Genomic DNA, 17,202 nt, shown 5'->3' with positions numbered 1-17,202 from the left:
TTATTTATTAGTACATGGGGCACTTTAAGAGGCGGTGTCATGCATTCCATGGCAGAACTCATAGGTCACGTCCAGATGGAAGAGTGTAAGTTATCACTCCCCACTTTCTATTAACGAGTGGGGAGCGCATTCAGGGCAGGATGCGCTGCACCGCTAGTAGATGCGAGTTAAGTTATGCGTCACTTCCGATGCGCGACCACGAGGAAGCCACCGATGTAATGTATGGATACTCCCATATGAGAGGGAAGACACGGACATGTGTGACATAGCCAAATCAGATCCTTGGACCGCACGCTATGTCCGACACCCTTGAGGGTGGGATCGAATGTTCATTACATGTATTTTGTTTATTGTATATTATTTGATGTGTATATGTACATGTATTGCACTGCAGTTAACTGGGATTTTATTAGTAATTATATAGGCTACCTTTAAAGGGCAATTTATGAAGTTTATACTGCACATCTGCTAAATCACCTTAGGGGTGGGGTTAACACCATGGCTATTTAAACCCAGGGGGATTACTCACCAGTTACACTTTGAGAAAGGCTGTTGGCCAAAAAGCGTTAGTGTGACTGGATGGGACCGTTGTCGCTTGGGAATTCGGACAGAGACTGTGAGGTATCACTGAAAGGTGCTCCTAATCTGGAATATAGGGTCACTAATGAATGTGTATTCATCCTGCCTTGGTCTGAAGGCCCACTCTGGTATGCAGGCATTTGTTTGTGTTTTTATGTGGAATAAATCTTTTAGAATTATACTATGAAATATTCCTTTTTATAATTTTCTCGGAGGAACGCATGATCGAAATAGGATTTATGTTCAAGGGCGTATGCCATATTTAAGAGGAAATTAAGGGGAGATGGACTGCTGATTCTTGGCTGTAAGTAGGAATATTACAATTTCCCTATACCTACCTACATCTGTTGAATGATTTATTTTTTTTATTTTCTTTGAGGAACAAGCCAAAGAGGATCATCATTATAAAAAAGAGGACTCTTGAGTTTCCTTGTGCATTGATCTGCAGTAAATTCAGATATACAGGGTGTTTGTGTAACCCTAGGTACCCTTAAGAATAGTTGCGCTTGGTATATTGTTGTATTGTATGTTCTAATCTATATGTGGTGGGTATCACATTTTTTACTAAGCAGCACTTTCGCCTCTGTGTAGCGCAGAATTTCTTATTTGTTTTAAAAAAAATCTATTAAAGTTTTTTGTTAATTATATAAATATAAAAACCTTTCTACCCTATTTCTGCTCTACCCAGGTTTCAATCACCAGCCTCCTTACAGGATATCTTCATGTCTCAACCAATGAATATTTACCATTTCCCAAAAATGGTAGCCCTACCTTTGAGTAGAATCATAAAAAGTGAGAGAGGGTCATGCAGAGGGGAACTGGTTGGTGGGGGACTGACATTTTTCAGTCCTACATGCTGTTCTGAGCAAGCCACATATGCATTCATAATCCCTGTTTGGACTACTGTAATAGTTCAAATGGAACCTTCACTGTGCATGTGCCAGCCACAGAGCATGCAAGTGCAGAGTGGTGTCCTTCTAGACCAAAATCATTGTCCCATCCTAAATATTGCAATGGCAACTGCCAATTGAAAGTTACGCCCCTGAACCTTGGGTTTCTAGAACCTATAAAAGGTGGTCACAGAACTGCCCTGTAACTTAAAATACTCCAATAATTTACAGCAGGGAGTATATTATTGGAAATTGGCAATAAAAAAGTAGAAATATGTGCCATGTAGCAATGGTATAAAAGTAGTAGAGCTTCTACCAATATCACATTAATATTAAGGAGTACTTAGTTATAGAGTTGAGAACTTCCATCTGTGAAGGTCATAAAATGTCCAGAAATAAGCAGTCAGCCCCTTGACCCAGATCACATTAATAAAACCCTTACACGCAAAATAAATAACAGCAGTGGATTAAAAGAACATTTTGCAGATTAATGAATTTCCCCAGAACCTGGGAACATACTAAAATGATAAAAAAAAATCTTAAATGAAGCATATGTTTTAACCTATGAGAAGAAAAGGCAGCTAATGCCTGACAAGACATAAATGTATCTTGATAGTCTAAAAGATATGATAAATACTAGAAGCAGTAATGATTGATTACTGCCATGAAAATAGTTTAGAGCCATAAAATAGTTTAATTATGCTAAATATGAATTGTGAGAAATGAAATGGTAAAAAAAAAACTTAAAAAAAACATTTTAAACAATCAAAAAAAAATTACCTCAAAAATTCTCAGGCACATGACAGAATTATTATCATCCAGCCTTTTCTAAAAGGGGAAGACAAGAGGAGTAAATAAAAGGGCAAAAGGAAATGTAAAAGTAAATTTTGGGAAAGATGTTAAAAAAAAAAAAAACACAATAAATGTGGTCACACCAAATTATGTGGTTATTGAAGTTGCTTTTGTAATGCACACACTGTTCTGTATCTGTTGTTAGTCTATAGACATTGAGCAGGCCATATAAGATGGCCTCCCAGATTAAGTATACTGGAAAAGTATATTGAATAACATATATATCATTAATAGGTAATATAGAGGATTAAAAATAAGCTAAACTAAGTGGATAACAATATATATTTGATATATATATATATATATATATATATATATACATATATATATATTGCTGGGATTGGTGTGGTGGAAGCTGCTTCATTTGTATACTATGCTGTTCATCCTGATGACGGCCTTGGTAAGGCCAAAAACAAAATATAGAATTTTTTCATTTTTCATTAAATGCCACTACTAATCTTTTCCACTTTGAAATGATCTGCTTAATATGCCATAGAAATGTATCTGTACACTCTGTGTGCTTGTTCACAGCATCTAATCAGTGAAGAATACACAATTGCATAGATGTGATTATATATTATGATGTCACATCAGCTTAATTTCTTCTAGTAATTTAATGTTCTTATAACATTTCAACAGACATCAATATTTAAATGTTAAGAAAATTATGTTACTTAAGTGTTCTCTCGAATCAGTTTAAAAGAATAATCAAAATTCTAAATTTGCACTATTATCTTTAAATTATATATTTTTGGTGGCATTCTATATAAACAATATTTATTTAGTATGGTATATAAATGCTTCATATGGTATATACTTGTTTAACATTCCCTATAAAACTCAGCAGTGTCCCTGATGCACAATATTTTCTGCTGACCACTGGAGGCATCACGTAAAGATACAAAAATAAACAGATTTATAAGGAGAGATTAGGGATAGGGATAGAAAAGGCAGTTTAGGCATCAAAGGGAAAAACCCACAGATAATTTAGTGGCACCAATGTGCAGAATGACTGCTTTCCCTTGTGAGTTGTTCATTGATTTGATGCCTAGTGGATGTGTGTCATTACTTTGATTCTCTGGCTCCTGAACTTAAAGAAAAAAAAACTTGATGGGCACGCATGCATAGAGCGACGAGCACCACTCCGTGTGCTATATGCATGTAGCAGGCATTCTCAGTGGATGTGGGTCATGCTAGTAGATGTACACAGGAAGATTATTTGACTCTAAATCATGCCACTTGACATAATGTGAAAAAACTTTTGACATGAGAGATAAGTTCCATTTCAATCGGAAGTACGTCAGTGAAAGAGTGAAAAATCATAAAGGAGAAATAATTTTAGCAGAAAATGCAAGAAGTGGAAAAAGAAAGAAACAAAAAAACAAAAACATACACACACAAAAAGAAAGTACGAGAGTTTGGATTGGAAAAGCAAAAAAGTTTGTAGCACACAAGTGAGAGAGCAGAGTGAGAAGCACAGTGCACGACATGAGCTCAGGCCAGGAAATGCACATGAGAGGTGTGATAGAACGGGCCAGATATTAACGGTTACAGAGACACAAGACCTAGTTAATAACAGACACGTTTAGTGGTCCTGATCCTGAGAGCACACTGTTACAGACAGGAATACAGCAGTGAAGGCGACAGGAACATTAACACAGATATCCTGGCTTTTAACTTCTTGTCTAGTGGAAATGCACATGCTGCGTGTGAATTACTTTAATACCATTAATAACCGGCATTACAGTACTGTATGTAACATCTAATAAATCTATTGGCTATTGCTTGTACAATTTCATATCTTCTGTTCAGCTGGTAACTCTCCCATGGTGTAAAGAAACCTACATACCAAAAAGTAGGCAATCTGTGGCTCGCCAGCTTTTGTGGAACTATAGTTCCAGTATGCCATCCACCTGTGGCTGAAACTTGTAGTGCCACAACAGCAAAAGGGACACAGGTTGTCTAAGCCTGCTTTAAGTCAAGTACATAAGAAGTACTTTGCACAGCCAATAGTCATTCATGACCAGATTAGATCCAAACGGTTGGTTCAGGTCTAATTCTGTTATCAATCAACTAACATTTCGGGACTGTGTAAAAATCCGGCTGGATAGTAATCTGCCGGCAGGTGTGGTCTTCAGCCATCTGCAGTGATTGGGTACACTAACATAGCCCAGGTCTGTGGCAAGACTAGACATAGATACAGAAGCTCTGTGTTTAGGCTGAACAACCAGATCTGCCAATATATGGGCGGATTTATATAATGTTATGTGTTCACTTTCTGAATAATGTGCTGTCAACACAATTTACATTTAAAGGATGCTATCTAGTTTATGACTACACTAAATGTATACTAAATTGAAGTGAATTTAAAATGGGCAGGAATATTTTAAATATATATTAAAATACTGGAAGTTTCTCTTAGGAAAAAAAAAATACTAAATTTTCTATCCTGGAGAGGGAACAGGAGAAACAAATTTGGATATAAACGGAAAATGAGAAAATCTCCACTGTTTAGGATCACTGAATAATATTCGGGTTTTGTTTGTCAAATCAAGTTTCAATTATTACTTTTGTTCTAAACAGAAGAACAAGTTGTTGTTTTTTTTTTAAAATAAATTTGTTGCTATATTTATTTTTATTAAAGTTGTCAATTTATTGTACTTGTAACATGTTTTGGTATATTTTAAAAACTGATATTTAAATATAATTTTTGCAATTTCACATAACACATAGAAGTGAACTTGCTGTGATTCGGTACCTAAACTGAATTGCAACAGCAGAATCTGACAATATTTTATTTAGTGAAGAAAATTAGAACGTTTTTATATTATCTTCCTTTGGACTTTTCAGTTTCATCCTGTAGGTAAGGAGTTAAGGATTTTTGGGACAAGAGATTCGGGCAGAGTGTAATTCTGTAGTCGGCAAGTAACATGTATCAAGAAAACATATAAAAGCCATAGGTCTTACATACACAACATAAAGAAAGCTACCTTTTGTGTCCACAAAGGCTCACCCAGTGATTAGTATCAGACGCAGACCAACACAGTACACCAGAATACAGATTTAAAGCAGAAAAGAGCAAATTAGAGGGAAAAGAAAGGTTTGCAAGAAGAGTACCACATTTTTTTTTTTCAAAATGTGACTTATCCCCCTGTCTTTAATTTTGTCACATTTTGGGGCATCTCCCCCTTGCTGATCAAGGAGGAGAAGGCATTTACTTACATCAAATAACCTTTCTATATATATCTCCTCATTGACCTTATCACGAAGGACATCCTGAGAGTGACGCACAAATGTGACATAGGCATCGGCGACGTCCATTCCTGGTTTCTGTAGGGTAAAAATAAAACACAATTAAAAATTACTCCCATACATTACTCATCAAACACCTAATTTATGTAAAAAATAAAATGAAAAAATTGCATTAAATCAAACAGGGTTTACCTCTTGTGGTACGGGGAGCTCCCCCATTGACATATTCCACTGCCCTTAGATGACATACCATTTAAAATCACCCATGTGCATTAAATACAATAGTTCTGCCATTGTTTTGAAGCCACTGACTTGAGATTTGGGAATGTCTTTATCTGATTGTGATGGATTGAGGATGAAAAACTCAACTAAAGTTAAACAAAGCTGCAGTTTAACATTTAACTGTTACTGGATTGTATTTTACCTTCATACTATATTTGAAGGTAAACAAAAAATGGTGGGAGTTTCCTAGTCTTTTGAAAGAAGCAACATTATCAATTAATCAGATTACCTCTGTGGCTTCTGGGGGCGGTTCAGACCCGCTCGCTAGGAAGCGATCGCTTGTAGCTGGCAGATTTTTGCAATCTGCGCGTGCGTATGCATCGCAATGCGCAACCCACTGCGAAAGATCGGGAAACACTCACGCGCCCAGCATAGACAGCCCAGTTGAATGAGTGACAGGAGAGGCCGTTTGTGGGTGGTAACCTACTAGAAACGGGGGAGAGGAGGTACGAACGGAGGCGTGCCTGAGTGTCTCAAAGCCGTTTCAGAGGCGTTCATAATTAACAGGCAGCATCATAGTACATGTCACCTGGTTGTATTTCACACTGAAGTGAACGCAATGCTTGCGGCAAGATATAGTCAACCTCAAGTGCTGTGAGCACATCCGATGGTGCTCGATCTACCAATGTTTTCATGCACTTCCAGGAGATGACGTGCGCAAGTGGGTGTCTTATAAATGGCTGGTTGGCATCTGCATACACAAAGTGATCGCATGCCAAGACATAGTGGGCGTGCTAATGTCTTGCCGTATGATCGCCTGCCTTGCTGGGCGTGTGCTAGATTTGCATATGCTGGGAGCGAGAGAATGCATCTAGCGAGCGGGTCTGAATGAGCTCCTCTGTACATATCAACCATTGCTTGTATGCCTAATAATGGAATTTTTCACTTTTAGTCGACTTTTACTGATTGGCTTCTACATGTTCTACTGAAACTTTTATTAAATACATTCACTTTATACATCTTGATTCCTTGTGTGCTATTCATCCAAGTAGTTATATTGTTATATACAGATGTGAGATGTATTTATATATATTTCTTTATAATATTCATGTTTTTCTTTTTTTGTATTTTCTATTATTTATTGAGGGTTATTAGTTACGTGTGATTGATTTATATTATATTTCTGTTATCATTTTATCACCAATCACATAACATAAGTTATTTTATCTACTATAGCAACTCACGCCTAGCAGTTGATTAAGTTTGATAATAGCTCATTACTACAAGTTTTTCCTAGATCAGCCTGTTGCGTATTTACAATTTATTTATAGCAATTAGTGCTGATCAAAACATTGTTATTATATTTAGATTATTTGGCACAGTTACTTTTATTGTTCTTGGATATAACACAATTTGATATGCTCTATGCACTGGATAGAATTGTTTACAGAGCGGTGCTTAGTATCGTATTTCAGGCCAACAAAAATAAACAGCTCTGCCTCATAGTTTTAAAGATAAGAATTAATACACAATAGAAAAAAGAACACTTTTTAAAAGGGGATGTAGTTATGAGACCGGTGGCCGTGATGCCTCTGGTCTCAATCCCAACGCTGAAAATCCAACACAGGACTTAAAATAGGTGTTGAAATACTGACGCCTATCTTAATCCGGACGCTGGAACACAAAAGGACGCCAGCCTGAATGAGGTCAATCCAGGGCGCCCTTAGTGTTAGCCGCGGAGAGAGGGGAGGGTTAGGTTTAGATAGCATAGCAGGGTTAGCGTTAGGTTTTGGGGGGGAGGTTAGGCACCCCTAGGGAGTGGTTAGGGTTAGGCACTAAGGGGGGAGGGTTAGGCTACAAGAACGGAGTGTTAGGGTTAGGAGGAGAAGGGGTGAGGGTAAGTATACTTACCCAACCCCTGTCGGGATACCAACCAACCAGCCACCGGGATGCCGCTGTCGGTATTTTGACAGGAGGCATTCCGACAGCCGGCATTACATACCGATTTCTTTTAAAAGCTACAATAGTACATGAACAAGTCTGTATAGACTAAAGTGCTCTGGAGGGAGAAACCCCTTTATGAAGAATTGATGTTGTTAATTTATAGGCAACTTGATGGCAGACACTGGTTGTCTGACTCATCCAGCTAACCACTCCATTCACCCATTGTCAAAGGATTCATACAAGAGAAACTGGCTTGTTTCAAAGGAACTCGGAATCCTATGTGGATAGATAAATTACATGGCAGGAGTGTGATATATGTTTGTTTGTGGTTAATAGTTATAATGTACATTACAGTCCTTCATGAAAAATCTATAATTTTTTTGAGCTTCTAATATTTTACAAAAACAGTTGTGAATTTTAGTTATAACTCTTTTAGTCAAAGCAACTTGCATTATCAGTTTAGTGTGCCTTTAAGACAATGAATGCTTACTTTTCAGTATGCTTTGCTGAATCAGCCATTTCAGGCTTTAGAATATTCCATCCCAATTCTATTGTTCTTTTTTTTTTCTTTTACTGAATTTGGCCATAACCTCACTGTGTAACCTGCATTATTTCTTAGATACTATTTAATCAAATATAGCACACAATATTGTAAGAATTGTCCTGGTCACTTACACATATTGAACGTCAAAAGATTTATAGATAATATGAACTTTCTTTTGGCTCATCAGAGCAAAAGCACAAAACAATAAAAATATTGTACAGTATGGTAAATAGTTGGCTACTATGACAATGCCATTATTATTGAACAGTATTTCATAGAGGTTATGTCCCTGGTAGGTCTATAAGTATATTTAGAACAACAGTTTCATATTGCTGTATAACATGTAAGAATGCACAGAGCTATACCTTGGAATTAACTATATGTTATATTTTGTGAACAACAGCTGGTAACTCTGAGTCAGCGAGGGTAATGTAAGCTGAAGATAAAAGGCTGATTTGCACAAAGACACATTAAAAAAATCTGACATCGCTCATTATGTAAACTGCTGTAAATATCCTTTAGTATTTGATATCTAATATGTTTGCAAACAAATAATAAATCTGATATTCATAACTGAATGTTACCTTTGATCTTAAGCCATCAAATCAATGTAATGTGAGTTTGTGAGGCCCTGTGAATTGAAGTTAGTTAACACTCCAGTGTAATTTCCAGGGTGAAAATTAAGAGCATTTGGGGAGCAATAGGACCGTAATTTAACTTTTTTTTTCTTACACAAAGCAAACAATTATCAGGCGAAGGGGGTACAATGTGTGGGCCTTGAAATGTGGCAACATCTCCTAACACTTGCTGAAACAATGACAAGGTACTAATTTGAAATACAATGAGATTAATATAGATGTAATTCTGTGCAAATCTTTTAAACATGCTGTATTTTCCAATGGTCTTGTGCTGGTATGATTAGCTGTTTATATGTTAAAAGATTTTTATTAAAATGCAGAGTTTAAAAAATAACTATGCAATAAATTCTCATTATTTTAATGATTTTGTACTATCTGGTACTTTTAATTTATTATACTTTTTATTTGTAGTTTTTAAAATAAAAAATACACAAAAAAAATCAAGGAAAATATATATTTTGCATCCTCACATTACATTTGTTCATATTTTTATTATCAGAAACAAGCGCAGTTAGTGTTAGCAAGGAACCATGACTTCAATGCGAAGAATCATGTTCTTGTATTTTAGGCAGTTTGAAGAGTTACACAATGAGGACGCAGTTGACCGCCTTAGCAGCATAGAATATTTCATTGCAGCAGTTTCACTGTGATTTGTAAAGAAAACTAATTGTATTTTCAATGTAATTGTCTATAATGACTCCCAATTCAGTTCTTGAGCATTATCCGCCTATTATGTTATACACCTACAAAAAACTCCCATAAACCTTGAAATAAAAAGTCCTCTTTAATATATATTCTTTTCTCTTTTTTTATCTGGGGTTCTTAGGATTTCAAATATTTCAAAATGACTACCGCAAAACAATAGTGCTGTACATTGCAGAATTTTATTTCTGCTTTGCTAATTAAGAGAAAAAAACCTTTGTAACTCAATCTAGGTGACTCTCATTGCTATATATCATTTTCCATTAACCCCTCGATATCTGGCAAGACACAGGCCCACTGTACAATATGTTTTGTTTCAGCTATACTTCTTCAACAAACTCAATCATTTTAAAATCATTAAAAGATGGTGACTTTGTACTATGAAATGGCTCAAAATACCACTCTGATGAGGGGTGTATGATGATGGCTTGATGTGAGATTCAAAGACAGTTATGAAATGCTATACAAAAATAATGACATCCAATAAATTTTTTCTTCATGTTATAGTCAATGCTGTTTCTTCGGAATACTAGAAACGCTATATTAACTAATAAACAGACTAATTAAATATAGTTTACTCTGATATCACAAACTGTTGTTTACACAGTAAGCAATATATCAAGTAAATATATCTAATATCATTGAAAAATAATTGAACTATAATATTCTGCAGAAAAATATCTTAAGAAAAGTTTAAATGATTAATGATAGTTAGGATTATAATAAAATATCTTGATTTTTAAAGTTAAGTGTGTGCAGATATTTTATTTTAGAAGAATTAAAATATATACCTTTGTATTGAGTTATATATATATATATATATATATATATATATGATATTGTAAGTATATGAACCATTGACATAATCAAATTTTGTGCTGGTTTGTGATTGGTATCACAACCACATATACACACACACAATCTTTACATTTATACTTTTCAGTAAAGGCGACATTTTAAGAATTCATTAATTTCTTTAAGTTAAACTGACAACTTCAAAATACCACTTCCTTATAATTTCGTTTTTTCAAACACTTTTCAAACACAATGAAATAGCATTCATTTATGAGGCTATTATACTATGCCTGTATGAAAGCTTTGCATTAAAATTATTCTAGGACTCCTATCATGCTCTAGATAGACGGGATTTAGCAGAGCATAAGTACTAAATTATTAATTTGTTCACTAAAACTAGAATTCATTTCAGGAGTGCGACAGTTTAAATAATGAATTTACTTAAAGTATTGTACATTTATGAAATCTAACCATGACATTTAAATCTTACAGTCAATATTCATGTGCTTAACCTCAATTTAAATGCAAATTTCTCACTAAGTTTAAGTGCTTTATTTATAAACTGTGAGAGCCCATTTCATTAGGAAGTCATGTACCACTGATAATACTGTTATTATGAGTATATATTGCGGTTACAACAGGATTAAGGTTACAATTTTTTTGACCAAAAGTCATTCAAAACAATGAATATGAAGTTGTAATAAAAGTCTATATCTATAGCATACATCAACTACAGCAAGACAAAAGTACACTAAAAGCAGAACCATAACATATAATAAAGCCACACCGTACCAGAAATATATTCACAAATAAATACAACATTAAATTATACTTACTGGAACATCCACATACTTGGAAGCTGCCTTGACCTTAAAGGAAAAAGGACATTTAAGTAAGACTATTTTACTCTATTTTAGGTGTATAAATGGGTGATGAAACAATTAATGATACACGATGACTATACAGTGATTTGAACAGAAAAAAAAAATCTAATCTAATAGTCTTCATTGTTCTCCTGAAAGGGAGACCTGCTCAGTTGATGTTTAGAAATTATTGCTTAAAAACTGAGCCTCTTGCAAATGATGAAGTTCAAAAAACATATTAGCCATTGTTTCAGCAAAATGTGTAAGGGAAATTGTACTTTGTTCCACACCATTACCCAAGAATGATAAATTCTACAGAGGACAAGAACTACTTTATTTTCCCAAAGATGCAAAGATAAATTGCAATGATTTGTTCAATGTCATGTTGAGCAGTTATTTGATTTGTCATGCTATTTCAGTATACTGCAATACAGACATCAGAGTTACCAGTAATTACACTTACTTAAGCTAGCTGCGAACAGGTTAAATTCACATTTTGGCATAGTTCAATGTATCTTGTGCAGCAATACTGCAAATCTGTAAGTACCAGTTTTTTAGCACAATATACTGTAACACTGCGGAAAATATCTTCACTTACAGTAAATGATAGGAAAGAGGAAAATAAGGTTCCTTCATCATATCTGGAGAGTTTGGACAGTACTCCCTCTAGAATAGTCACAAACTAGTGATAAGAAGATACACTTAATTAGTATTCATATACAACTGTAGACATCAATAATACATATTTCAGAATTTATACATATACACAATACTGTTGGATGGGCAACCTTCAACTATCAATGCCAATATTTATTTGAAAATAGGTGTTCTGTAATTAATTGGTTTGAAACATGATATAAAACCACATCCACTGCAGATCAGATCATTAAAACCAGCTGAACCGCGGTGATAAGAAACCAGAAACTGAAAGTTCTGCATAATTCAATATTGCAGGGAGGTGAAAGCTACACATTTGTTAATAATATGTTCTGTATGAGCTGTTATTTTTGGGTGACAATTAATCTCTTAAAAAGTAAATATAGTATACTTTTATACTATACTTTAAATTTAACATTAACCAAGGTTATGTGCTTTGTCAATGTGAAAAGATCAATAAAACAATATGCTAAATAATAAAAATTGTATTAACTGTTATTAACAGATGTTGAAAAGAAAAATCAATAGCCTCAAAATAGGTCATACACACGCTCCACTTTGGACATTAGTAACAGTTGTTGATATAATGAATAAAAATAGATGCATTTAACAATCTGGCTATCAAATAAATATTTTTTTCAAGTTAATGGTACCACTGTAACAATTTAGTTTAAATGTTGGATAATCTCCAACTACTGTAAAAACTAATAAAAATACAGAGAATATGTTGAAAAAGTTACATATAAATGGTTATGAATTAATGGCTCCTTCCAAGTTAAAAAGACACAAACTTTGGTCACAATTATCTGTGGAAGGGATCTATTTCTGAGTAAAAAGTGAAAAAAACCACAGAAAGACACAGTGGTCACAATCTTGGAAATAATTGGTAAACCATTGCTTAATAATTTGGCCTACATAAGCCTCCAGTCAAACAGATAGTATGTAGAATATTCAAAAATACAAATTCTTCCTAGGTGTGGTCATCAAAAAAATTCACTTCAATACATCATAACGGATTCTAGGGCAACTGCTTAGAAACGACAGGTCTCTGCAGAATTTTGTTGCTTAATTGTGCTTAGTACAGTGGAAATCATATCCTATACGTAGTTTTATGATGTTCCGTTTGGAGTTCTGACTGCATCCCCTTTGTTTTAAGTCATGTCTCTGCACTGAGTCATAGCACCAATGACATCACACCATGGCCCCAATTAATAATACACTCTCAAAATATTGTATTGTGAGATTTGTCATGCAGGAGGGGCTTTGAGAGGAGATAATGGGATTATGAAGCAGATACATTAACAATGGTTTTCTGTTGGAAGAGTTTGCTTTCCTAGAATTACAGTAGTTATATAATAATTCATATCTATCTTAAAATTAGATTAACACAAATAAAAATGAGTGTGCTTTGTGTACAATCCTAAATATAATAACTGAAACTGAAGAACTTCAGTTTTGGAATCACCTAGCCAAAGTCATCATATTTACCAACTACAAAGTGGTGTCATGAACCTTAGTGAAAGCATAATTCCCCATTCAAAACACAACATTTAGGTCATTGACAGCAAAATTACTGTGGAGTAAAAGAGGAAGAGCATTCGACATTCAATTCCATGTTATGTCAGAATATCCTCTCTGTGCTTTCTTGGCCAAATAATTGCGGCATTCTAAAATGCACCATTTGCACCCTAAAATTTAAAGTGTCATCACATTTATTTGTTCTAAATGTAATATATAATGTTTATTTTTTGGAGGAAAATAGAGAAAAAAAATGCAAAAACATAAATACATTCTAAACATAATCACAGTTTTTGACAAAGGCCAATTCATATATTTTTTTATTACTGTCAGTAAAATGATGCTATACATATGTGTTTTACCCGGATCATAACACCTGAGACTGAAGTTACCTTTGCAACTAAAAGTGTTATCATTTCTTTGACAGTTTCTTCAATTAGCTCATCAATTTTTGAATGGTACTGGTGCTAAAAAAATAAGACAGAAAAAGGCAAAATATTAACACACTGAATAAACAATGACAACGGAATCATCAGTCTCTTTTTGGGACTGACTATTCCAACGTTACTTTTAATTTTAAAACTATCAGCTGTGAAAATAAACTGTTAATGAACCTGATTATCCTTTTTGTAGACATCTTACATAGTAACATGGAATAAATAATTCATTTAAAATAAACACAACAAATGGCACATTACACATTTTTATAAGTCTTTTTTGTAGAAGAATTTGTTCTTTACACATCACAAAAAATAATACAATATTTAAAGAAAGGAGTAATTAAAAAATATCTCTGAACATTAATTTCAAGTGTTTGCATTAATGTCTGTTTAAAATGCTAATTAAGTCAAAACAATGCGGATGTTGACAGAAGGGAGAAAAAAACTGAAATAAATGCTAATTATACATTGGGGAGTGAGGGGTGACAATACAGTTGAAAATGTTAGATACACTTACCCACTGTTTAGCAAACTTTCAGATGGATGGGAACAGAAATAATGAGGAAGGTGCAGGAGACATAAAACAAAAATCAATGGAAGTAAAGAAAAATATTTAATGAATGCAAAACTAAATGAGCAAATAAAAAAAAATTTGAAAAACGAGATGTGAACATGGATTTTTTTTGTGTATGCCCCAGGTATACTACATAGATGACATTAAAGTGAACATGGTGCATATACACAGCATACAAGGATTAGAGAGGAGCAAATGGGTGAATTTTGCTTTTGCGCAACATAATTGTGCACTGTATTTTTAAACTCACATTTTGTGGATTTATAGTCTATGAATAGATATCGGACAACGACAGTCAATTAATTTTGCTTACTTTTGGGGAAAGGCACCTAATGCCATGGTGACACAAGCAATATATCATAGCAGAATGCATTATCAGGTGGATAAATTGCAGATTGGTTTTGACAACCTCTAGAAAATATGTTACTAGATCCTAAAAAAATTATAAGATGAACACTGCACTCACTTTGTGCAAATGACAGTCACACTTTAATAATATGTTGTAATAAAACAGTATTACTAAAGTTTGAAAGATTTAAATATTCATAATTTATCAATGCTAATTCTGGATTAGTTCATTGTTTGAGACAGAGAGAAGTAGTGAAAAATTGTATTGTTCACTTATGTCTGTGAATGAAATTAATCTCTAATGGTCCATATCGGGCATTTTTATCACAATCATATTTTTAATGCGGATGTGATAAATAATTTTCACCAAAATTCGCAATGTGAAAATAAATATTTTTACACAAATATACTAAGTCTCTCTTGCCAGGAGATGGGCTCTGATAAGAGACCATGCTGGCGTTGGGCTGGAAGCAGTGTGATAGTGTAACGCAGCCAATGTGCACGCACAGCCGAGCATGCATCACCAGTGGGCGATGGAGAAGGAGCTGGAGGCTCGCTCCCCAAAAAATTGAGAATTAGCAACCCTTGGGCTATTATAAGGTAACACCATCTGTAGATGGTGTTACCTATCGGGGTAAAGCTTGGCATATCCAGCAGCACAGCAGTCCCATAAAAACCTATGGGAGCTGCATTTGTGGATGAAAATGGAGGGACCATGGCAGATATCAGAGAGATCTTCTGCGATCCCTCCATAGTACATCTGGGGGATACTTAATATTTGCAGGTACCTCCCAAAAATTACTGTTTTTGGAGAATATCCGGCAAATATTTAAAGATAACTAGGCCCCTGTGTGACTGCTATCTTTAATTGTGTGAATGGACATAAAGGCCACCCCTTTTGCCTGAGGTAACGAGTGCTATTCTACACAGAATTGGAGAAGTTCAAGGTGCTTTGGATAAGAACACAAAGTACAAAAACAATGAGTTGGAGCTAATCAAACTTAAAGGGAATGTAAGAAACTAGTTATAATCTGCACAGACAATGAAAGAATTTTATTGGTCACATTAATTATCTGATTTGCAAAAACAGGTTTATACAAAGAAATATTCCCTATAATTTCTTCCACCAATTTAAGGAAAAAAGGACAAATAGATTTCAAAAAAAGCAAATATAGTAAAGTATGCGGTCAACTTTTCACAGTGGTGGCAGCCTTTTTGTGGGCTAAACCAATTTCATTTTAATAGAAACTAATGACATCACAGGGACAAGAGGGAGGGATCATTAATAGGAACTAGTGACATCACTGATGATAAAAAAAGTCTCATTCAGTGAATCCCAACTATATGAGGACACATTTTGCATTAAAACAACAGGCTGGATATGTTACATAAAATACATGGTTAATAGGGGAAAACTCTTGCAACAAAGGTATTATGTACTGTATATATGGGATCCATTTTATTTGCATATGAAACAGCTGTAATTTACTTTGGTTTTACTAATATTTATTATTTGATCAATTTACTACAATATTTTAATTATATCACTGTCATAAAACATATTATGAGGCATCTGTGTCAGTGAAATATATCGGAACCACTGATTTTAAACGTCATTTTAATTAAAATATTTTCAGTGTCACTAGTTCATTATGAACTCATAGAACAAATATTTGTTCCACACCCAAAACAGCTGCCTTCACTTTGTGTAAGCTACAGGTATGGTATTTAGATATATTACGAAAAAAAAATTGGCTTGGTTGATAATCTCGTTTTACAATAATGAATAATCTGAACAAAACTAGTATCTATGTGTTCTGTAGCTGCACATCCTTCCATGTCAGTATCCTGGTGTATCTGTAGAAACACCCATAACAGAAAAAAAAATATTTTTTTTTATTGCAATGAGGATATAATCATTGTCACATATTTTCTTCTATGTCATGGAAAAAAAAACCAAATTAAAAATGATTTCCTATTATAACTCTAAAATACCTCACTGTACGGTACAAATAAACATGGGTGGATAATTTCCGAGAAAACAAAAGAATTTGGTACAGGATGTACAAGGCATTAAGGCATTAATTAACTAGTAATGCATAATTCTCACTTCCTGCAATATGTACTTATGAAAAGTTTATTTTTATTTTCGTTTTTACAAACAACCTGTCATCGCTAATTGTGGAGTAAAAACGGCAATAATATATTCATGAAAAACACAATAATTAGGAATTTCAGATTTGAAATAATTATAATGATACAAACAACAGGTGGTATTACAGTGTGTTTGTATCTAGATGCTTGGACGCCATATGAACCAAAAAGAAAGAAATTTCCACAGAGCAGAGACATGTAATTCAACAATGATGAGAACCGCAGAACAC

At 34.2% G+C, this 17,202-nt stretch overlaps 1 protein-coding gene across 20 annotated transcripts in view; it reads right to left on the bottom strand.

Moving 5' to 3' along the window:
- The window catches only part of CADPS (calcium dependent secretion activator), a 489,445-nt gene that overhangs the window by 64,084 nt on the left and 408,159 nt on the right, over positions 1–17,202 (bottom strand). For 9 of the 20 annotated variants that reach the window (XM_088473427.1, XM_088473408.1, XM_088473418.1 and 6 more), the window contains 4 exons: positions 13,849–13,923; positions 11,880–11,963; positions 11,255–11,287; positions 5,544–5,651 (listed from right to left, as the gene is read on the bottom strand). In XM_088473427.1, coding sequence (XP_088329553.1) covers positions 5,544–5,651; positions 11,255–11,287; positions 11,880–11,963; positions 13,849–13,923 — 300 coding nt within the window. Of the gene's footprint in view, positions 1–2,249; positions 2,298–5,543; positions 5,652–11,254; positions 11,288–11,879; positions 11,964–13,848; positions 13,924–14,413; positions 14,429–17,202 lie in introns of all 20 variants that reach the window. The other 11 variants (XM_088473407.1, XM_088473417.1, XM_088473409.1 and 8 more) reach the window with 4 other exon arrangements.

Source organism: Taudactylus pleione, unplaced genomic scaffold (assembly GCF_031769625.1).
Source record: "Taudactylus pleione unplaced genomic scaffold, aTauple2 ptg000135l, whole genome shotgun sequence".
In the NCBI taxonomy this organism is placed as follows: Eukaryota; Metazoa; Chordata; class Amphibia; order Anura; family Myobatrachidae; genus Taudactylus; species Taudactylus pleione.
This window is presented reverse-complemented; position numbering and strand designations above follow the sequence as displayed.